General features: G+C 40.5%; 1 protein-coding gene across 1 annotated transcript in view; it reads left to right on the forward strand.

Annotated features, from left to right (window-relative positions):
* The window catches only part of LOC121066642 (chloride channel protein C-like), a 78380-nt gene that overhangs the window by 14719 nt on the left and 40010 nt on the right, over positions 1-23651 (forward strand). The window contains exons 7-11 of the mRNA XM_040550354.1: positions 83-277; positions 4488-4585; positions 10024-10127; positions 10630-10801; positions 12378-12549. Of these exons, the coding sequence (XP_040406288.1) occupies positions 83-277; positions 4488-4585; positions 10024-10127; positions 10630-10801; positions 12378-12549 (741 nt within the window). The remainder of the gene's footprint in view (positions 1-82; positions 278-4487; positions 4586-10023; positions 10128-10629; positions 10802-12377; positions 12550-23651) is intronic.

Here is a 23651-nt window from a genome sequence, read left to right on the forward strand (position 1 = left end):
TATCAGGTTTTGTAGGAGAGGGTGCAATATGTCATGTCATTGGCAGGATGCTCAGAACATATTTTCTTCTTCTTCTACACAGGTTAAGAACTTGCTGGACATGCACGTCTTGGCCTTCATTCCAACCATCCTGCTTGGAATGCTTGGAGGTCTTCTGGGAGCTCTCTTTGTTTCCCTAAATATAAAAATTAATAAGTTACGTATGCAGTTCTTTAATTCAATTCCAAAATCATCAGTTAGAAAAACAAGCAAGCTGTTGGAAACTGTGCTCATCCTTGTAAGTAAATAATCCTTTTCTCTTGATTATATAATGTTTACAGTGGTTAATGAGGGTAGATCATAAGTTGGATGCAAAAGTGAATCTGGCCCTCTGGCTCTTGACCTAATGTACAATGGAGTAGAATAAACATACGGATTTCCAGAGGATGTGTAGGTATCTAATGTTGGTAGGTATAAAAGAAAGTTGGTTGTTATTGTTGTGGTGTTATTTGTTTTTTGTTTTGCTATGTTTTTCTTTAAATACTTGAAGTATTTTACCGTCCTGCTCTCCTGCTGCTGCTTTATTCTGATGGTGCTAGCTCAGCTAGGTGACATCTGCCACTCACGCTAGGGTGTTTCTGCACTTATTTGGGATTTATAGAGGGCTGTAATAGTAGGTTTCATCCATTTTTTCCCACTTTCCCTTGCTCATGGCTGGCCTTCTCATTACCCCACAGAGTTAGCTTGCTGCCATGCCCTGCAGCAGAACAAGGTGGACATCCTTCTCCACTCCTCTGTACCCGGAGAACTTTTCAGCTGTCAGCATTGGAAAGAATCAGGAGACCTCAGTCATATGTATTTTTGCCTCAAGACAGCAAAGGAGATCTCTGTCTGTTGTAAGAATAAATGCATGAATAATAAATGCCATAGTGACTTTGAAAGATGTGACTAGGTATAGAAAACTTTCTGGACCTAGTTGTGTATCTGGGGTCAGTTAGTCCTGTTCATCACTGATGGAGGCTGGCCTGGAGTCTCAAGTGTTATGATATAAGGCACGATGGTGTCACTTTACCTCTAGGCTTTGCAGTTTCCATTTGGCATTGTATGACTTTATCTTGTGGGGAGTCATCAGAACAAGAAGGATATAGAAACAAGGTTCCCATGTTTTGAATATTTTCATAATTTTAAATTTTATGGTTTGGCTTCAACTTAAGAATATTGTTAAATGTGAAGGAGAAAAGCCTTCAGAACTTTTCTACTGCATGTCCAGTAAAATATGCGCAGTTGGGTTTCTCTGTAAGTTTCTCTAGTGAGTACGGGCTTGTCATAATTTTCACTTCTCCATTTTTAAGGAAGTCTTTCTGAGGAGTTTTCAGACCTTTTAAAGTGTTGAGATGACCTTTCTGTGGGAAAATCGGTGCACACTGAAGATCCTTTCTTGTGCCCTCTTTTAGGCACACTTGCTAGTATGTTTTATGTGTGCTACATATTATTTATTTATTTTTTTAATGTACTATTGCACTTCCCTCCCTCCTGGAGAGAAGGTTGTTGAATTGTTTATCAGTGAGGTGACCATATAGATGCTCTTCACCCATCAGCCCAGACACGGGCTTCAGAGCATCTACTCTGAGATGACAGAACACAAGCTTTGGGGAAAAGCAGTCAGCTTGGCTTGCATTAGCTACCTGGATAATACTGACAGAAAACAATTAGTATTTTAAATACTAGAAGGGAAAATTTTAGAGCTTAAAGTGTGAATAACCATAGGTTGAGGTCAAGTTTCTGCAATCTGTAGCGATTCATTTTCTCCACAGATTGGTACAGAGATATGTATGTTTCCCATAGGTTGCACTATTTTTCCTCTCTGTAAGGTCTGAAAGAGTGCATTTCATTTACTCCTTGAAAACTGTATATGCTATGGGAGTCCAGTTCCTCCTCCTCCTCCTCGGCCGAGTCCTGCTCATTTCTCAGAGCAGCCTCCCGCTCGTTTGGTTCTCTGTTAGCACAACAGAGATGCAATCTGAGCTTCTTTAGGAGGATCAGGAGAGAAGGAGTGATCTGCCGTGAACACTCTGCACAGGAGCACGTCCATATACCATTGATGACAACTGGATTTTAGCTCCTCTTAGTGGCAGGATGTCGGCGTTTCAGCTTGGAGCTGTGTTCAGCATCTCGCAGATGTGAGATACCCTGAGGAAGCTCACATGAAGCTTTTTGCTTCCATGTTTGAAGGAGTGGATAAAGTAGGTAGGGAAAATGGCATTTCCTTGCTGCAGGGAGCATCTTTTGCCTGCGCAACCTTCTTCTGTTGTGCTGCAGATTTGCTCCCAGGTCTTGAAGAGGAGTTGGGACTTCATGCTGAGTGCTGCAGTGATACACCCTGAGAAAAATCCCTGAGTGGCAAGTTTTCAGTCCATCAGAATGAGGAGTAAAGTTCCTTGTGTGTCTCCCATTAGTCCTGTATAAACTAAATGGTTTCCAAAGGACCTCAGTTTGTGAAAGGTCAGGTTTGTAACAATTATTGTTTTAATGATTTGGAGCCAGAGCTCTGCTTTTGACAGCCACTTCCCCTACCATTGGGAAAGGTTTGGCTTTCTCATAATACATTACAAAAGCTTTACATACGCTACTTAGAAAAACACACAGTTCCTTGTTACTTTTTGGAACAACAAAAAACAGCAAAAAAACAGCCAAACGAAGAAAAAAACGTGCCACAACAGAAGCCAGCATGACCCAGCTTGTTCGAAGATACTGTAGGATTAAATTTGAGATTAGTTAGCAAAGAGTCAAAGATTCAATGTCAGACACAGAGAAAATGCCTCATAGAAGCTATTTTATACTGCTTAGGAGTGTCACCTTACTGACTCCAAAAGTTCATGGAGTGGTGAGCACCTTGCCAGATCACACCTGAAACTGCAAGAATAGCAGGTGTTTTGTGGGCTATAATTATTACAAAAGCTTTGCAACTTACATATTTTGCCTTCATCATTTTAAATAAATAAATAAACAAAGAGAAACCTACTTTTTTTTTCCCAATTAACTTTGTAGCATGAACTCTTGTTCAGACTTTTTTTCCTTTTTATTAGCTCTAGGGGATCCTGTTCAGGTCACAGTCCTTATTTTATTATAACTTGGAAAACAAAACAAAACAAAAAAACAGGAAAGAAACTGTTTGATCTGAGAAAGAACCGTACAGTTTCTTTTCTTTTTTTTTTTTTTTTCTTTCTCATAAACTCACATAATCAGACAACTGAAAGAAACTATGTCACAGCCACTTTAACCCAAAATAATCTTGTATAAACCAGTCTGCATTTAAACTTGGAAAGAACCCATCATGGTATCTTCCACACCCACAACATAACCCGGAGTACCATTCCTTTGACTGGAATTGAATATCTAATCTTCAGCCCATAGATTAAGCAAAGCCGTCTTCCTAAGTGCCCTTCTGCCCCTTGGCCTGTATTTGCTTCTCTTCAATTCATCACCTTGCTCTCTGTGAGGAAATCACACTGTAGACAATGTTTTGCCAAGAATCTGGCAGAGCTATCTTCCTTTTTCTTTCTTTACTTTTTTTTTTTTTTTAATCTCGTTGACTAATGCTTCTGTTCCAAAAGCTTAGTGTTTCCATGCATATATGCATATATACACATATATTAAGCTGTCAAAACTTTAAAAGGTTAAGTGAAAGGATATATTTTTTTTCTATTTAACTGTGAAGATAGGCTACTGCTTTAAATCTCTAGCCACTGGCTCTGTTCTAGCTGTCCTAGCTGCTGTTGGACTTTGTGGCTTTGGCAAAAACTTGACCTGGGTTTGAACTGTCCCAGAGTTAAGTTTTCAGAAAGAAAACTTGACCTAAGCTTTGTGAAGACTGAACCTCTCCCATTTTTACCTATCTCTTTTAGAAGTCCTCTGCCCATAAGTTTATAATCTTGGAGATACAGGGAAACAAATGCTTGAGATATGATTGTCAGACAAATTAGTCACAATTGCAAGCAGTTGAATCTGAGCTTGAGGGCTTCTGTAAATGTGCTACCTGAGCTGTTTTATAACAATCACAGAGTGTATGAAATCTTGTGCTTGGAAAAATTATTATTAATATGATTGTGTGTTCCAGTAGCTTCTCTCTAGATGTCTATTGATTTTTTTTTCCAAATCTCTTTTTTTGGGATGGAGGGGGTGGTGAGGAGGCTGGGCATGTGGTGAGCATCCAGCGTGTTCCAGGTCTTCCAGGGAGGTGGCTGTGGCCTTTTGATGGCTACAGAGAGAGACTGCAACTGGAGACCCAAGTTGCAATGGGTCAGTGCATTAAGTTAGATGAATCCGGGCCCTACTGTTTTTGTTTGTTTGTTTAATGGACAAAGGCTGAGTTGGGATATGTGGGAAAGACCCCAAGGACAATTGCCTTCTGGTAACTGCTGGCACTGCTGATTTTAGACACTTTTCTTTCTGTTTTTCTCTGTTTCTATGTCTCATGATAGTTTATTTGCTTATTTGAATGCCTGCAGGTATGTACAACGACTGTTACTGTATATTTACCGTATTTCTTTCCCTGCACTCCAGTCATGAATGTGAGAGACAACCAGCTGAGAAACAACTCAGAAATGTAAGTGGGGGTCGTTGCCATGAGCTCTTACAATTAATTACAATTAGTATGTAAATTAACATGCAATTAAAATTACAATTAATGTGTAAATACAATTAGTTACAATTTCAGTTGTTACAATTTGTACATTAAATGTTACAGATTTGGGATAAAAAAAATCAAAGGCCTATCAGAACTGAATATTTAGAATGAAATAACCTAGGGACAAGAATCACACAATCTATTAACCACTGACATTTAATCACACAAACTTTTCTAGTGAGAAACATTCGCCATCATGTCAAATTAAAGAAAAAAAGAGAAATGAAAAAACAAAAGAGTTCAAAAATGGAAAGAGCCTGAAATGTGACTGTATGCATCACCCAAGCACATTTTCAATTTAGAATACTAATTTTGCTTTAAAAAGGTATATAGTCCATATATATAGCTATATAAGCCTATAAGCATCAGGCTGTGCTTTGACTGGAAAGCTGGAATGAGCAAAAACCATTGTTTATTCTCAGCTTCAGTCAGCTACTGCTGGCTGAGGGACATGATCAGTCATCTATATAAGAACACCAACAGGTAATGAACACATCAGAGGTGCGTGCCGGTCCAGCACAAACTGTAATAAGGGACCTTAAAATTACAAATACTGTCTTAATAAACAGACAGAGAATATGGAGCTGAATTCTTAGGGATTTTATTGGTGACACACTGAACAGGTCCTTGAATTTGATACAAGTTTTGTAGTCCAGGTATCTTTCTTGAGAAATACCTATGAGGAATCTAGAGGAAGCAGGAACAGAATAGCTTGGATTTTAGATGAAACAATAGTTTGATTTCACAGTCATTGCACATGGTCACTACCAACTTGTAGTTTAACATGCCCTCCTTCCAAGTGGGCAGCATCCTACATTGCACGATATGAATGGTAAATGCTGAATAACTTGCCATTGGTGGCTGGACTCCAAACAGCTTATTTAAGCACATGGAAAGCAGACATACTTCCCCATTCTTGCCACCAATTCTAGACTATCATTTGACTTGCAATACTTTGTTCAGTATTGTCTGCTATACTAAATATTTACATATTTTTTATAAAAACAAACTTTGTCATCTACTTAGTACCTGGACTTAATGACTATGGCTTTTTGGATTGCTACAGGAAAAGCTCTTTTCCTCACCACAGCATCCTTTTTATTTCAAGAACTAAATGCTTCCAAAATGTTATTTTTCAAAACAAAACTGTTTTTGTTCTAAAGAAAAACATCTGAAACCATGATAAATTCATGGCTTTTTTTTTTTTTTTTTTTTTGTCAGTCTCTAAATTAAAAATAGTCAGGCTGATCCAACCTAGAGGCTAAACTGTCTTAATGCCAATTTTTCATTTGGTGTGGCTACAAGTTCTAAAGAGTACATCCTGTTGAAGATGGATAGATCTGAAGGGAATTAAACACCAAATTGTCATGGACTTTGCAAGGTCATGCATCTGCTGAAGGTAGTGATAATGTCAACCTGTAATAAGGTACAAGAGTGAACATGGGTAAGGAGCTCGTTCATTTTTCTCCTGTTCTTAGAAATTTAGAGAGAGAGTTATGATTGCGATTATGAGATTATAGTTGGGATCATTTAAATTTGGCTCATCTCAGCTTAATGTGAGATTTTTAATCAGTGACCCAGGGACAAGTAAATATCATTAACCTTTGAGTATCCAACAGGTAGGTAATAGGCACCCTTGCTGCTTTAAAATATCCAATAAGAACCATGTAACAAAAAAGATTGTGAGATGCTTGTTTTTGTCTTTTGTACAGATCCAACTCTTTCAGTGAAGTGTGTATATATATATATATTTTTTTCTTCTTCTTCTTTTAAACCATAACATTACAACAGCTGCAGCTCCAGATGGGGCTGTATGTGGCTGTGCCAGTATAACAGTACTTTCTTCTAGCATAGCTTATCTTCATGAATTTATGTTGGACCCGTGCTTGCAATAAGGTTTTATAACACTTCCAGCAACCCCTGATATACCTAGAACAAGGTGGACTAGGAGGTCATGGAGAGGCAAGAGGTGGTAAAGGAGCAATGGGCTCCTTCCCATTCTTCTTAGCAGGTCCTGGTGAAGCACATGCAGTGTAGCAGTGCAGTCCTCCTGTCCACACCAGAGACAAATCTGTCTTCAGGAGCAAAACAGAAATGTACAGGAAGTGGAAGCAGGGACACATGGCCTGGGAAGAGTCCAGAGATGCAGTGTGGTTGTGCAGGGATGGGATCAGGAAAGCCAAGGCACGGTTGGAAATGAGCTTGGCAAGGGATGCCAATAACAGGAAGGGATGCTATAGGTACATTGCTCAGAAAAGCCAAGGAGAGCGTACCCCCTCTGATGGATGAGAAGGGTGAACTTGCAACCACAGACATGGAGAAGGCTGAGGTACTCAACAACTTCTTTGCCTCCATCTTCACTGACAGTCAGGCTTCCCAAGTCTTTTGTTTCCCTGAACCCATAGATAGAGGCTGGGGGAGCAAAGTCCCACCCGCTGTAAGTGAAGAGCAGGTTCGAGACCACCTGATGAAACTAAACAGGTACAAGTCTATGGGGCCTGATGACATGCATCCGAGGGTCCTGAAGGAGTTGGCTGATGTAGTTGCCAAGCCTCTCTCCATATTTGAAAAGTCCTAGCAGTCAGGTGAAGTCCCTGGTGACTGGAAAAAGGGAAACATCACTCCCATTTTCAAAAATGGTAGAAAGGAGAGCCTGGGGAACTACAGACCGGTGAGCCTCACCTCTGTGCCTGGGAAGATAATGGAAAAGATCCTCCTGGAAGCACATGCAAGACAAAGATGTGATCCGAGACAACCATCATGGCTTCACCAAGGGTAGATGGCTTTCTATGATGGAGTTACTTCATCAGTTGACAAGGGAAGACAGACCAATGTCATCTACCTGGACTTCTGAAAGGCCTTTGACAGGGTCCCACATGACATCCTGGTCTCCAAATTGGAGAGACATGGATATGATGGGTGGACCATTCAGTGGATAAGGTGTTAGCTTGAAGGTAACACCCAGAGAGTGGTGGTCAATGGCTCTATGTCCAAGTGGAGGCTGGTGACGAGTGGTGTCCCTCAGGGGTCTGTCCTGGAACTGGTGCTGTTTAATATCTTCATCAATGACATAGACAGTGGGATCGAGTGCATCCTCAGCAAGTTTGCAGATGACACCAAGCTGAGTGGTGCAGTCGATACAACAGAAGGAATGGATGTCATCCTAAGGGATCTGGACAAGCTTGAGAAGTGGGCCCATGTGAACCTAATAAGGTTCAACAAGTTCAAGTGCAAGGTGCTGCACCTGGGCCGGGGCAATCCCAGACATGAGCAAAGACTGGGAGAAAATTCATTGAGGGCAGCCCTGAAGAGAAGGACTTGGGGATCTGGTAGATGAAAAGCTCAACAAGAGCCAGCAGTGCGTGCTTGCAGCCCAGAAGGCCAACTGCGTCCTGGGCTGCATCACCAGAGGAGTGGCCAGCAGGGCGAGCGAGGTGATTGTGCCCCTCTGCTCTGTTTTTGTGAGGCCCCTCTTGGTGTGCTGCGTCCATGTCTGAGGTCCCCAGCACAAGAAGGATGTGGGGCTGTTAGAGTGGGTCCAGAGGAGGGCCACAAAGATGATCAAGGAGCTGGAACACCTCTCCTATGAAGAAAGGCTGAGAGAACTGGGGATGTTCAGCCTGGAGAAGAGAAGACCCCGGGGTGACCTTGTTGCAACCTTTCAGAACCTATAAAAACGACAGAGAGCAACTCTTTGCTCAATCAGATAATGACAAGACAAGGGGGAATGGTTTTAAACTAAAAAAGGGAGATTTATATTATAGATTAGAAGGAAATTCTTCACTCAGAGGGTGGTGAGGCACTGGAACAGGTTGCCCAGAGAAGCTGTGGATGCCCCATGCTTGGAAGTGTTCAAGCCTGGGTTGGATGGGGCTTTGGGCAACCTGATCTAGTGGGAGGTGTCCCTGCCTATGGACAGGGGTTTGGAACTAGATGATATTTGAGGTCCTTTCCAACCCAAGCCATTCTATGATTCTATGATTTACTAAATATACTGATTTCAAGCTGGAAGAGTTAGTGGTACAAAAGCCTGTATGTAAACAAATTCTGCATCTCTGTGCTTATTTCTTCCTGCTCAACCATGTGTTTTAATTGTAAAAACTTTCTTCTGTTGTTTCTCTCTCTGTTATTTTGACATCACTGAAAGTTTCAAATTACCTCTGAGATGTGCTGGTTTTTGTGTGTACTCCTTTACTGGTAGTAAAGACATTGTTTGTATGGAACTTGAGGTTTTGCTAGAAGTGGGTTACACAACCATTTGATTTCTCAAGCAGGATGGAGTAAATATTTTTTTTTTATTTTTTATTGACCATTATGAATTTGGAATATATTCTCTGAGTGGTTGGATTAATGTAAAAGGCAAATACAAGATTGGGGAAGTATCTTGTGTTCCTCTGGTTGCCAATCTGTGGTCTGGAAGAAATTTTCTTGTACTAGATGTTGGCTGCATTTTAAGTTTCCCTTGTAGTTCTGAGCAGGGATCAGGTGGGTCAAATACCACAGATCTCTGGCTCATTGTTCCAGGAACAGAGTTCGTATTGTTACTGTTTGGGTTGTGGTGATGTCCAAAACATGCTGGATACCTCCCAGACTCAGAGAAGGAAGTCATACCTGCTTGGAGGACACAATTACTCAAGATGACCGAGACTGAGAAAGTGTACAGGAATGGAAGTGCTGTACCAAAAGTCTGGTTATAGTCAACATGATAACCGGCAGTCTGAGTTGCAAGTTTTCCAATGTTGAAATAACTGGTGCCAGTATTTACCAAGGGAGAGTTTTGAGAATGCACTGGACAAACATCTTTTAGGTGTGGTTTGGGTACAGCCTGCAGTGCTGTGGGAGATGGGAACCTCTGAGTCCTTCCTGATCTCTGTGGTGCTCTCCTTTACTAAACTGTCCATCTGCAGATGCATTTGAGAGCTTGGGATGCTGTGCTTACCCACAGAAATGTTCATCAGGAGTGACAGAATTCTGGTCTGTTGATCCTTTTTTACAGTTACAATGGTACAAGATCAAGGCCAGGCTGTGCATTTTAAACCATTCTTTTCACCCTGTTTTCCCAGTTTTAGGTAGTGCAATGTGATTCCTGATTTCAGAAATTTTGGTTTTCAGCAGCAGAAGCTTTATGCAGAGGAACATGAACATTAATAAACCAGGTTTATTAATTTCATGGAATAATTAATAAATTGATCTAGTAAACTAGATTTATTAGTGAATAAAACAACTTAATTGGGAGATGAAAGGGAAAGTAGGCTTTCTGTGTAAAATTTATACCTAATAGACACATTCTGTGCAATCATTAAGGTTAGTTATATTCACCCATTTAATAGATTTTTTGTATGTTTTTAATGTTTAAGCAGAAATCTGTTCAAGAGGGAAATTTCAGAATATGGTTGTTCACCAAGCACATCATGGATTGGTCCAGATGGAGTCAGATATTCTAATCGAACGTTCAATCAAGGTAAGGTGAGCTAAGTGATTGATACCAGAGAACAAACAATGTATGTAACTGGATGTGATATCCAAGTATATTTACTCGTAATGTGGGTTTTCTTCAAAATAATGTACCCTTTTTGACACATCCCTTTGGAGGGATGTGTCAGAACTAAATCCCATATTTGATCCCAATACACTGGGAAGTTTCTGAATTATTACCTCTGAAAAGTATGAGGAAAGAGCCCTGCTAAAGAAGTACCGTTGCCATTCCCTGGCTTAACTGGTTGCTGTTTCTCCTTGTTTAGTTCAATATTAATATCACACAGCAGACTGGAAAGAACAAATTATGTTCCTTGTTTTCCTGAAAACGCCTCAGATAACTTGACATGTCAACTCAAACTAACTGATTTATATACTTTACTGACTTTTGTCATGCTTAGGCAAATGAGGACTCATTCAGCATGGATTTTTGTAAGGGATCCTTTTATTGTTTTGTATCTCTCCACATCTCTTCCTCTGTGTTGCAGCTGCTGCGCTTCTAGTTGAAAATGGGAAGCAAGGGATCACATATCTTTTTAAACGTGGGACTCATGAGGAATTTGGATACACATCCCTCTGCACTGCTTTGGCATTTTATTTCATCCTCAGCTGCTGGACTGCAGGTTCTGCTGTTGCCAGTGGCCTGGTTATTCCTATGCTGTAAGCTTTGCCCATTTTGGTTTGAGCTGTCTATACAAAAGGCCTGTGTTGAGTAGCAACAACCTGAGTTGTAAGCTGAAAGGTTGGCAATAGCAAAGCTATAATTGCTTGGAGGAGGTTGCATAGGTGGAACAGGATGGTTTGCTTGGAAAGAGAGGCTAAAATTGTGGAAAAGAATGAACAAAAATCATCTGAGAATAGCAGTAGAAGGATGATAGCCAAAACTGTGTACTTTCCAGTATAGATCATTTGAATCCTTTGGGGACCCAGAGAGAGCCTTGACTGCTGGCTCCATCTCTGTAACTGTAGAAATACCGGTTCAGATCCAGACTTTTCATCTGTTTTTTTATGCACATAATAGCCTGAATCTTAATCTTGGACATCAACACCCTAGACTTTGGAGAAAACTGCTGTTAGGTCTTTTGTTGTAGTTTTTAGAAAGCTGTGGTTGTAAGAACTCTGCTCTAATCTGTAATGTTGAGAGATTTGATGTTGGATATCAAGGAGGGTGGGTATCCAGCATGATGCAATTCAAATACCAAAAAAACTCTGAAAAGAAATTTGTGTACAACCTCCTTTCTTTGCCATACCCCTGAGTAGCCCCTCTTTTTCACCTCCTATCCGCTCCAAGCTGAGGTCTAAACCACTTTTTGATATGTAGGGATTGTTGAAGCATAGCATATTTGTCTGTGTAGATACTGATAGTCAAGTCTTTCAGCCAGCTCCTGATAAGCTAATTTTTGTAACCATTTTAGAACTGCACCTATCAATAGAATGAATCAACTGTATGAATAAATGGGAGAGAAAAAAAAAAAGAGAGAGTAATAGTGCAAGATGATGCTCCCCAAGTCAGATAATATATATCACATATGTGCCTATATTATATATGATAATTATTCACCGTTCCTGGAAGGTGAATGCCTGTACAAATCCAGTTCATGGGCTGACACTTGGAAATGTATATTTAATTGCATATGGAATTAAATGCTGTGTCTCACCCCAGCAATTACATGTTCAGCTGTGCTAAATTTTGGTTTTGTTTTTCAATGTAGCACATGGCTAGTTTGAGGACTCCTGGGTTCTCTTCACAGCTTCATTCCTGCTTAGCTTTGGGCAGGTCATTAATATAATATCTATTGCTCCATTTCCCCATTTGTTATGTGGTTGTAATATTTTACTTGCCAGGTTTATGGGGCACAGGTAGACTTAGTTTTAAGAAATTATATAAAGCTGGAGCTCTAGAAGTGTTTCTTCTGTTTGTTTGTTTTGTGCGTACATCTGTAATCCATATTTTTGACTGTATTCCTGTAAGGTTTATTCTCATTTGCCTTTGAACAACATTAGGCAACACATGCTGATAGTTCTTTTTCTTCAAATTATAGCAAATTTGGCAGTTTCATGCTAGTGATTGGAACTAAGTAATCATTCATAATAAGGAAGGAAGCTAGAGCTTTTTTGGGGAAAGGAGTTGTTACAGAAGTTTGTGATTAAATCTGGGACTAGCAAGTTACTAGAAGCACTTCTAGAAAACAGGATCACTGGCAAAAAGAGTGGTCTTTTTTCTTCTTACACACAGGTACACAGGAGCTTTGTATGGCAGAATAATTGGTTTGATTCTTGTTTCCATTTTTGGTGTTCAAACTAATGAATACAGAGCATGGATTGATCCAGGTCTGTTTGCTGCCATTGGAGCTGCCTCCTTTTTCAGTGGAGTGTCAAGACTAACTATCTCACTCACCGTTATAATGGTAAGTATGTTAAGTTTTCAGGTGTTTGTGTGGCCGAGGTTGTGCTGAGCTTTTGCTGCTGCAGCTAAATGAACCATAGATGGTGTCCCACACACATTGGACCACAGAGAAATAAATTCTTGGCCTAGTTATTTCTAGCTTGCCAGGAGAGGCTTCCCTTCCCTTCCCTTCCCTTCCCTTCCCTTCCCTTCCCTTCCCTTCCCTTCCCTTCCCTTCCCTTCCCTTCCCTTCCCCTCTGTTTTCTTATTTTTCAAACATCTTCTGGTTACAGAAATGATAATAGCTTCAGCAGTTTACAATCAAGGAAGCAGAATATACCATCTCTGTTTCTTCCAGATTACAAAAAAATAGTAGGCCACACTGCCTGGCTTGTGAATTGACTTCTGTGAGGGGCTGAGGGTCTTGTGCAGTGCGCCTTTTTATTTTGGGGCTGAATATAGACTTCTGGACAGAGTGAGAGAAGGATTTGCAGTAGTATAGACAAGTGATGCAAAGGGAGGATTCCCAGGTCCCTCTGATAAATTTATGCCTTATAGACTTCAAATTTTTGAGATTCCCTTGCAACACCCTCCACATTCAAATTTCCTTCCCTCCTCCTTTTATAGCAGAACACTTTGAGTCTACACTGCAATACTTTCAAAGCAAACCTCTGAAAGTTGAAAAGCTAAAGAAGGTGCAAAGAACAGCCTTTTAATTAGAGAGGAGGTTCTTTGAGCCTCCCTGATTGCAACACCTGGCAATGGTGAGTTGTAAGGTGCAGCTGAAATTCAGCTCAATCAACACAGAAGTTATTTTGAGGTCACAAGGGCAAGCTTTCACAACGTGGAAATTTCACCTATGACTAAACCAAGTCCTGGCTGCCTCTGCCCAAAAAGATCTCATTAAAATCTTTGCAGATGTCGGAATTCACCCAAAGTGACCAAGCGGGGATTTTCTCTCCTAGTACACTGTTGCGCAGCATTTGATAAAGCAGCTGCTTATCGGCACTAACTCAGAGCTGGGTTCGTTTTAGTGATAGGCTGTGTAAATTGTGTAGGAAGTATTTTTGTGATATTTTAACTTGAAAGTGGTGTAAGTGCATAAAAACTTGTGTATTGTGAAAGAATAATTAGAATGATTATGGAAACACTCCTCCTTCAGTGTCCTCGTGATATTTTAGTGCTTGCTTAGCCTTTAAGAACAAATGTACTCTGTTATTTTTGCTTATGCTATTGCTATTAGGCATCTTTTGGAAGATCTGTATAATTTGTTGGCCAGCTATGACATCTGTGAGACTCAAAGTGGGGAAAGCTGATGCCTGAACAATAGGTGTAAGTTTCTGAGAGCTCCAATTGCCACTAACTGTAATGTCTCTTCTGAAGTAGAAGAATTTTTAGCCTGAATTTTCTTGCAATAACTCAATAAATCTTAATTGAAGTATTGTTTATAAAACATTAAGTTAGGGTCTTGCTGCAGATATAGGTCCTTAGGGGCAAAAGCAGCTGATTGACATCTTCCTTAGCTTTGTGCCCATGAGGCTGTGCTTCATTGCAGGGAACTGAGAGGTGAATGTGTGCCAGAACACTTGCTGGTCTTGGATGACAGAACCACATTTGATTCAACTCTAGTAGAGAGGAAAAAAACCTACATTTTATTTGCTTCAATTTTTCTCTGCCTTCCCAATTACCTGCACTTTTTTTTTTTTTTTTGTCCAAGTTCCCCTAGCATGCATGTACAGCACGTGCAAAACAATAGCTGGAAACTGTTAAGAGAACTGTACAAAAATCAGTTGAAAAGGCACTAGAAAAATGATTAGGATTGCATTGCAATGTGTTCTGAATTCCCCTAGGTGTCATGTTATAACTCTTCTGTGCCTCTCTCTGCACAGGGAGATTGTGTTTCAATTCATGTTCATCCAAGATAAATAGCTGCATTGCTTGAGGAAATATTAATTTTTGAGGAGAAAAAAGGTCTTGGACATGACAATGCAAAAACATAATTAAAAGGTTGTGCCCTCAAACCATAAAATGCACATATTTTTCCTATATTGTCTGATGGGTTCAAAAAGAATTGAGAATGTTTGCTTTGGCTTTTCACACGGCCTTCCATTTGGAAACAGTTATGAGTGTGGGACTTGCAGTGAACAGGTTTGTAAAATGCTTCCTTTTTTTTTTTTCTCATGGCAGACCCCACAGGCATCTGCCCACCTCTTCTTGGCTGCCTTTTTCTACCCCCCATGCTGACACTTGACCCTCATCCTCCTCAGCTCTTTGTGGCAAACAGTAGATGTGGTGACATTTTCCTTGGCGAGCACGCGGTCCAGCCTTATGATGTGCCTTCCCGCAGCCTTCTGTCTCTCGCGTCTTTGTGTTGTGTGTCCTTGAGCTTCGTGGCTCTAGATGTAGGAAGAGGAATAGCATCTTCCTACAAGGTGTGGTTTGTGTCCAGGACATTCTGTATTTCTATCATTCCTTTTGTATTTTTACCTCTCAATCATGCTGCCTTGAAAAGACATCACACTGGCTTGAAGAGAAAGGACGGTACTGGGCTAGCCTAGAATTAGTGTTCTTATCCAGTACTGGTGATGCTCCTATGGACAAGCTGTTCAGCAGCCAGCCTCAGAAAGAGGCTTGATTTATACCGATTTGGATCCTTTGACCTATGAGTTGTCTTTCTTTTTGTTCACACGTGAAGAAAAGTAGCCTTGATTCTCTCCATTTTCCTGCCAGCTCTGTTCAAACAGAATTAAAGCAATATATCAGTTTATTGGCCTGATTTATTTCTCAAGATCTTTACTGATGGATATGGGGAATGTGATAAATTGTGAAAAGGTTAAGACTCAAAAACCTCCTCTGAGTGTGAAACACTGAAATATCAGTCTTTCAACAGATGTAGAATAAAGGAGAAAACAGCATGTTCCTTAGGATTTGGACGGCGAAATGCCATGTCATTGTACAAGCCAGAGGAAAATCTACATAGGGGATTAAATTGCCTAAGGTCCTTCCTTCTCTAGCTAATGGCAGGTGTGGCTGCTATGAATGAGTGGCTGGTGCTAACGAGCAGTATCTTGCTACTGAAATAAAATGACCATCTGATGGTGGGTCAGAGAATTATGAAAAGTTAATGGCAGAAATAACAAGCTGTATGCAAAGTCAGCTCATTCATAAGGCAGTATGGAAGGATCAGGGATGAAGGTTGTTTGTGGTTTCCGCCCTCTGATGCCTACATCAGGACAGGCACAGTGGCAGAGCATGGTACATATTAAACTACATTACTGTATGTCCTATAGTTTGGAAATTTCATATTTTTTATGTGTTTTTCATCAAAAAATTAAAATGAACATTTATTTTTTTGGATAATTTGGAAGCCTCAGTTGTAACGTATACTTCTGACATGCTTCACAGCAGGGATACAGGTCATCTTGGGTAAGTGCAATGCAATAGCTGTATCAGCAAGTAGCAGCAATTAAGCCCTAACCTCTTCGCTCTCTCTGAATTTCTTCAGTACTTCTAATTCAGACAAAATGTGCTTACCTCAAATTGTAGGCAGGATATATTGCTGCAAATTCTGTGGCTAGGCTTCTCACTTCCTCTGAGAGAGCGACTCTCAAGAAGCTTAAGTCCTTTCACAAGAAATTTGGAGTGTCAGCCATGGGCACTTATTGTAGATATGAGAGGCACACCTTGTTTTACAGGTATGATGTAAGCTGTAACACAGGCAACCATGTGATCTAACTAATTGGAGGAAAGTTACAGGATGAGCAGAATGGTGATATAAGATGTTAGAAAAGTAAGCATAAGACGTTTAAAACACATGTAAAATCTGCCTGGTGTCCAGGTTTTCACAAGACAGCTGTGTTGCCCAGTGGTTAAAGGATACAAGCTTGGCTTGCATATGTTGTTGCTAAAGAGAGACAGTCAGTGGCCAGAAATTGTCATCAGTTTAAATTTTCTCCTAAGTGAGGCCTCAGCTAAATATGTGAGAGCTCTATTTTACAGGTGAAGGTGGGTAACTTCTACATTAGCTGGGCAAGAAAATTGTGGTATATATTACACTTGGATATTTAATGTTAATGTAAATGTTAATATGTGTACATTCTAGGATTTCTTCTCATCTAATGGGATGAAAGAAAAATTCAGTATAGCTGTACCTTTTGACATGCTGTGAGCAGTTGGACTGTGCTATTTTCCACCACAGCTTCCTCCTCTATGCTGCAGGAGAGCCATGGATTGGATTGCTAGTGGCTGTGTCTGGGGCTCAGTTGCTCCCATGGCAGGGGGTTTGGAACTAGGGGATCTTTAAGTCCCTTCCAAACCAAACCGTTCTGTGATCCTACAGCTCCGGCTGCTCCGCTGGCACTGCCCCACGCTCCTCCTCTTGCAAAATGCTAGTGCCTCTTTGCCTTCTGCAGCCCCTGCTTCTGTTCGGATGGGACCCATTCCCACCACCCGGGCCTCCTGCATTCCCCTCTTCCCTTCTGCTCCTTGAGCTGGGAGCAGTGATCAGAGCGAGCTCACAGGATGTGCAGCAGTGAAACAGTGCTCTCATTTGGGTGCTCTTTTTCACCCTCTCTTTTGCGAGTGCCCCAGGACTGTTGTGCTGGCAACAAGGAGAGCCTGCAAAGGGAGTTGCATGTTACTCAAGGAAGTGCTCCTGCAGAAGTGCAAAGTGTCTTCAGTGCAAACTGTGCCTTAGGTGAGACCCGTTCACTTGCTTGCAGGCTTCTTAGCATCTTGCTCTAGTAAGAAAAGGGGACAGTAGGAATACACTTTGAACAAGCTGACTTCAAGTCACCCTTAAGTCCCAACTACAGAGCATGTGCTTTTCTATAATGTACTTGTCATTATTGTAATGTAATGTGTTTCCCCTAGTTCACATCTTTTTTTTTTTTTTAAATTTTTTTTTTGGGTAAATTATTAAATGCACAAAATGAATGCTGTTTCAAAGCTGGGCTTGCTTACAGGAGCCCTATGTTCTTCCTGAGTGGAGGAGCAGCTAACCCACAAGCAAGGGGCTCAGGAGCTATGGCACTGTCGTGCTGTGGAGTGGACTTCAGGAAATGGAGGGTTTTAGATTTCAGTCCGTGACAGCTTTGCAGGGCAGGTCCTGAACAGCAGGATTAATAGAACACAAATAACTACAGGAAATGCATGATATTTTGCAAGATGACAGATTAAAGGACTTAATAAACCTTCTGGTCTTAAAACAAACCGGTCTTTATTTCAGCACATAGAATGTAGTGTAGCATCTAGTTGAAGAAAAGGGGGTTCCCTTCCAAACTCAGAGTGCCATCAAACTGCCATCTTTTCATTGGTAAGGATTGTCATTCAATAAGGTGCGAGGAGAAAACTTTTCTGAACACCGAGGGTGCTTTTGGTGTAACAGCAAGCAGGAGAACAGACTGATTTGAAATACATCAATTTCTTGTTCAAGTGAAAAATCTTATAGTCAAATACAGCAAAAGTTTCTTCAATACCTAGCTTTGTGGTGGGAGTGACTATAAACATTGAAGTCTGCAGTAGGTTGCTTTTTCAGCATTACCCTGTTTAGAATGATTACAAAAAAAATCCCTTCTACTCTATTTTTGACTGAAAATTAGGATTTCAGATTTGTTTCATGAAAACCTTGGATTTTTCATCAAAAAGCTGAACATTTGAGAAAACAAAATAAAGCAAAAGCTATTTGAAATATCTTGCTATGAGCTTTATTGTTTCATGTTATCATTTCTCTGTAGTAGATGAAATACTTCTCATGAAACACCAAAGAGACTTCCTTAGAATGTTCTAGGAAGGAGGGGGCAATGCATAGTGCATCATTAAAGATGTAGTTGAATCTGAGAGGCCAGCCTATATCCAATTTTAAAATTCTCATGAGACACCACAATAGCATTCCAAATCAAAGCTTTTTGGATTTTAACCTAAGAAATACTGCTCTATAGGGATGATAAACAATTTGTCAAGTCACGGGAACATTCCATAAAAAATGTGTGCTTTTAGGGAAAAACAGAACAACCCCCTTTTTTTTCTGGATGGTAGCCTTGTGAACTCAGCCCAAGAAAGTCAGAACAAGTCCCCTCTGATTCATTCATTCATCATCCGTAAAGAAGAACTTCAACCATAGGACAGTGGTTAGTCTGTAGGTAATTCACAAATTCGAAGAGAATCCAGCTTCATCTCTCATATAGTTGCTTCAGCTTTGGCACCAGGTTTTTATCAGTAAAATAAATAGATATGCCTGAATTATACATGGATTCAATTGGCATTGAACTTTTAGAAAGTTCAGTTGTGTATCTGAAATATTGAAATGGAGACTGCATTTCTGTTTTAAATACACACATTGGAAATGAGGTTGTAACGTGAGAAGATAACATTTTTATATAGTCATTTTTCTGGCTCTAACTTACAGTAGCTTTCAAGGTATTTTATAAATAAAGTGATCTAGTGTATTACAACATTGAATTGTACATATGGGACATGTAATACAAACCTTAATGAAAGTTCATGAGAATTTAATGTGCAGAAGTTATTTTTAATTCACAGTATCTTATCTGTTTTCATTTTTTTTTTCAAATTACAGAATGCATTTGGGCTGTCTTATGTGTTAGTTCTTTGCCAAATTTAATTTGTTTCCAAATTTCCAAATTAAAGTCATTTTTCTGTTACACTGTCAAGAAAAGCATCTGAAACCATTAAGTTCTGTTATATTTTTAACTTAAAAACCTTCAGAATATTGCCAATAGTATTTTTTCCAAACTTTGTGAAAATGATTTATCTCTGGGACAAAAGCTACCACAGTAAGCCTACCTCTTTTTTTTTTGTTTTCTCTAGCCTGAGGGGTTTATTATCATCTTAAATTAGAAACCCCATGTAACCGGCTGCTCTAATGAATGGGGGCTTGGGGCCAGAAATCCCTGTTTGATTCTTGGACCCAGTTGAAACAGGAGCAAGTGATTATACAGCCCAGCAGCTGCTCTGCTGAGCAAGGTCTGTCGGTGGGAAGGAGACGCCTACTGTCGGTCTTGACAGAGGCAGATCCCCAAGGAGGACTGTGTCCTCCTCCCCTCTGTCCAGATGGCAGGATGTGTTTTGTTCTTGCAGTTTCAACATTTTGCCTGTTTTCTTGTTTGTTTGTTTTTCAAGAGGAATAAGACTGGGTGTGGGACACAAATGATGGTGGCAGTGAGTACTGGTGAAAGGTGCATGGCTGTTGTAAGCAAGACTGAGTAGAGGCAGGCACAGAGGGAAAAAGCCGTGAAAGCATGTGGAAAAGGAGAAGCATAGTACAAAACAGAAGCACAAATGGTAGCCAATGGGACATGTCCTAAAGGTAGATATTCTCTCATTTTGAGATATGAAAGAGTGATAATGAAAGAACTCTTGAGTGCATGAGGACGTGTCTCAGGCCAGCCTGTAGAGCCAGACCTGAGCTGCTTTCTGGCATCTCTAAAAGAAACAGAAAACCACCCAAACTGTCAGGTTGTTGTCCACTGGTGACTTCTGTAGCCTCTGGTGCAAATTCCAGAATGGCAGGCTTTAGAGGGGAAAAAGTTGCACGGTGGTAGAGAGAGCGACGGTGGAGTTGTCTGGTGATTCAGGTCATATATCATGAAGACCGACCTCAGGCTACTCTCGTTATACCACTCCCACCTTATGTTCTTCCTTACTCTGACCTTTGTTCAAAGAAAAGAGAATTTATTTGAAAGGCTCAAGTCGTATTTTTCCCTTTCTCCTCTTTGTTTAGCAGGGTGTATGCAGTACTGGAGAGGGAACAGACAAAGAGAAGGGAAAGAACTGACAAATACCTCCTTTGGCAGCACAGACCCTGGGAGACCTCTGGCCGTGCCTCCCTCTGACTTGCTCAAGACAGAAGGGCGTGAAAGGGACATTGGACTCCTGGGGCAACCACAGCCTGGTGCTCTGGAGAGAAAACGATATGGAGCACATGGCTGCCTATGGGGAGAGCCATTTCTGTGTGGGAGTAATGACGGCTCCGGGAAACAGGTCATGTCAGCATCTGTCCTGTGATGTTGGTGCAGATGAGACAAGATTGTCACGCTTACTTTAGAATGAGTACATACTTAGGTGCTTTCCTTACCAGGAAGCATTTTTTTTCCCCGTTGGTCAATATGATGTGTACTGTAGAGTTCCTATGAAAAGGGCAGGAAATGGGATGTGCTCCCTCTACAGTGAGGTTCAAGTTCTTCTCTCTTCTACACCAACACAGCATTATAAATGCTTAAAAACAGTTCAGTACAATCACTCCAGCAAGGTTACTTAACTTCAAATTTAGTTTTGCTCAGTACCATCCACATGGCTAGATTCTTCATTTTAATTCCCTAGGAGAGTGCCACATGGTTGATTTTTCCACCTCGTTTTGTTGGGAAAAGAAAAGTCTTTTGGAAAAGTGGAGACAAATGTAGTTTTTAAGATTGTTCATATCATGTTTCCTTCAAAGCAGGCAAAGGAAATGCCTAATTATCTGGAAACTCAGTTGGCAGGTTCTTCCCAGTGCTAGACTGTTCAACGCATCAGCCCCTCACACTTAAATACTTTAGGGCTCACTTAACGTTTTTGATTACACCTGAGATGGTTCACAGAAGCTGTTTTGACAAGGCCTAATTTTCTGTTACTAAGCTGTCTGATTTTTTTTTTTTTTAATGAAGAGTTTAAGCCCTAGTCAAAACAATTTCTCAAAATCTCTAAGGCTATAGTTATTCATAACAGGGTAAGCATTGGCTCTGCTTATTCTACCTGTCAGGAGGAGCCCAGTGAGTCTGAATGGTGAGTTTAAAGGTGTTTCCTAATCTGACAGTAAGCGGTCACATTTTAACAAAGAAAGGGAGATGTACAGTAGTGTTCTGTTCATTTTAAACCCAAAAAGTTAAACCCAACCGTTTATATATTGGAGTAACAATGCATAATCAACAAGCTATTGTATACATTAAGTCCTATTATTTTCTGTTGAATGTATTCCAACTAAAGGAAAAGCACTGTGTATTTTTCAGCAGTAGCCTGTCTGGAAAATGAAATAAGTGAAACTACTCTCACAGAGAAGGGGATGGGGAACCGTTTCAGGACCTCAGATTTCGTAATGTACTTCTTTAAGAAACTAGAGGCTCAGTGAATGATCACCTATGCTAGATCTGAGAACAGCAAGCTTTTGTAAGCTTTCTGCTGTTATTTAAGGTCTAATCTCCTACTGCTGTTAAAGCTGAAATGAAGTTCACAGCCTGTGGCATACAGCGTTTATCAACCAGTGAGGAAGATCCACAGAGACCTCGTAAATCCACTGTCTGCTCTTCAGCTGCCTGTAGTCATGGGGCTCCTTCTTCAGCCTTTTCTAAACCTTGGGAGCTGGGGCCATGAGAGTTATGGCACTCTGGAGTTGTTGGTTTTAGCATTGCTTAAACATAACAGAGATTCATTGCAGTTCCCTTTGTTATTTCACAAAAATGCTCATGAATAATAATTCAAAGAATTCTGCTATATGGTGGGTTAAAAAAGTACAAGGTTGTTTAAATGGGTTATTATACAGTGCAGTGCTTGTTTTGATTAGATTTAACATGTGAGCCTGCTGAATGCTAAGGCATATTCAGCAGGACACATACAAAATACTGCTGTACTTATTAATGAGAAGTTCACTTGACACAACATGCACTGGTGCTGTCTTCCTTGGATTTAGAGCTTTGAAAGCTCCTTTCAGGGTTTGGTGTCTACTATACATCCAAGATAAAGAGACAGATTAAAAAAAATCACAGGTAGATATCTTTCCAGGGGATCTTGGCAAGAGTTGCTGCTATCACCTATAGTATTTCCTATATCACTGCATCCCTCGCCACAGCCTGTCAAAACAGGTGTATTTATAGGCCTTGAGGGACTGAAACAAGAAATCAAACATTTCCACTTTGCATAGCCTCTTCTGTCCAAATTCCCAAGGACTGAGACTCAAAGGATTTTGATATGTTTCCAGGGATTACTTAGCTTTTCTGGGTATTTCTAAGTTCTCTTTAGTAATCTCCTACTGCTGTGCTTGGTTTTGGAATTAGGAAAAGTTGTTCTCTCCATAAACAAGGAAGTCATCAACAAAATACTGGTTGGCTTCAGAGAAATTCATGCAAGTATTAAAATACACATCAGAGAAAAATGAGGCTTGATCTCACTGAACATTATGAATTAAAGTGAATTAAGAAGCAGTGGATGAGTGTGATTAATTAGGACTATTTTGCTTAAAGAGAAAAAAATATGCACCTCGTGCTAAGACAGTATTTTGTGCTCTGCCTTGGCAGTAATTAAGCTCTAGGGCGCTAGAAGCTACCTACTCGTTATAATGGCCTGGAATAGTTAACAGAGTTACGAATACGAGCAAGAATCCTGCTAATTGTGCAATTCTCCTGGCACTGGGGATTTGGCAGGAAGTCCTTACAGTGAACCTACCCTGGGTGTGTCGTCCTTTGTAGAGCATGATGCACGGCTTCGTGTGCCTGAGGCTGCAAGAAATAATCATTTTCAGCAGTGAGGAACTTGAGTGCATAACTTCTCAGGGCTAACAGGACTTTTAAAGAGAGTTATGTTTACTGTATTGCAGCATCCCACTTCTCCAAAAATTTCCAGCAGCGATGGCGATGAGTGATAAGGCGATACAGTAAAGTGAATTGAGTTAATGGATGTAGTCCTAGAACTATAAAGGATTTCTTGAAAGGTGAAGTGCACGGGAAAGGAAGCTTTTACACTTAGTTTTAAAAGGAGAGATTAATGGAAGTTCAGGGAGGGAGTATTCAGCTGGATCAATACTGAGGAAGGTGCCTCTTTTGGCATAACCCCAGCTGGAAATAGTGGACAATGATAACAACATTGCAATTCATAATGTTTTTATGACATTATTAAGTGGGAAGGAAAGTGACTCAAGTGTTCAACACACAGGTTACTAAGGGCCAGCAGATCATAATCCAGAGACTAAAGAAATTGAAATGCAGAGCTGCATTGTTTATCAAATGGCTGTCATAATACAAATAACTTAATCCTGGGAGACGTTATTTCCATAAACTCCTATTCTCAAGAAAGCTGCTTGAACAACTCTTCTACTGCTGTGAATAGGGAACTGTTAACTCCTCCCCTTCTTCATGT

The sequence above is a fragment of the Cygnus olor genome, chromosome 2 (assembly GCF_009769625.2).
Source record: "Cygnus olor isolate bCygOlo1 chromosome 2, bCygOlo1.pri.v2, whole genome shotgun sequence".
NCBI lineage: Eukaryota > Metazoa > Chordata > Aves > Anseriformes > Anatidae > Cygnus > Cygnus olor.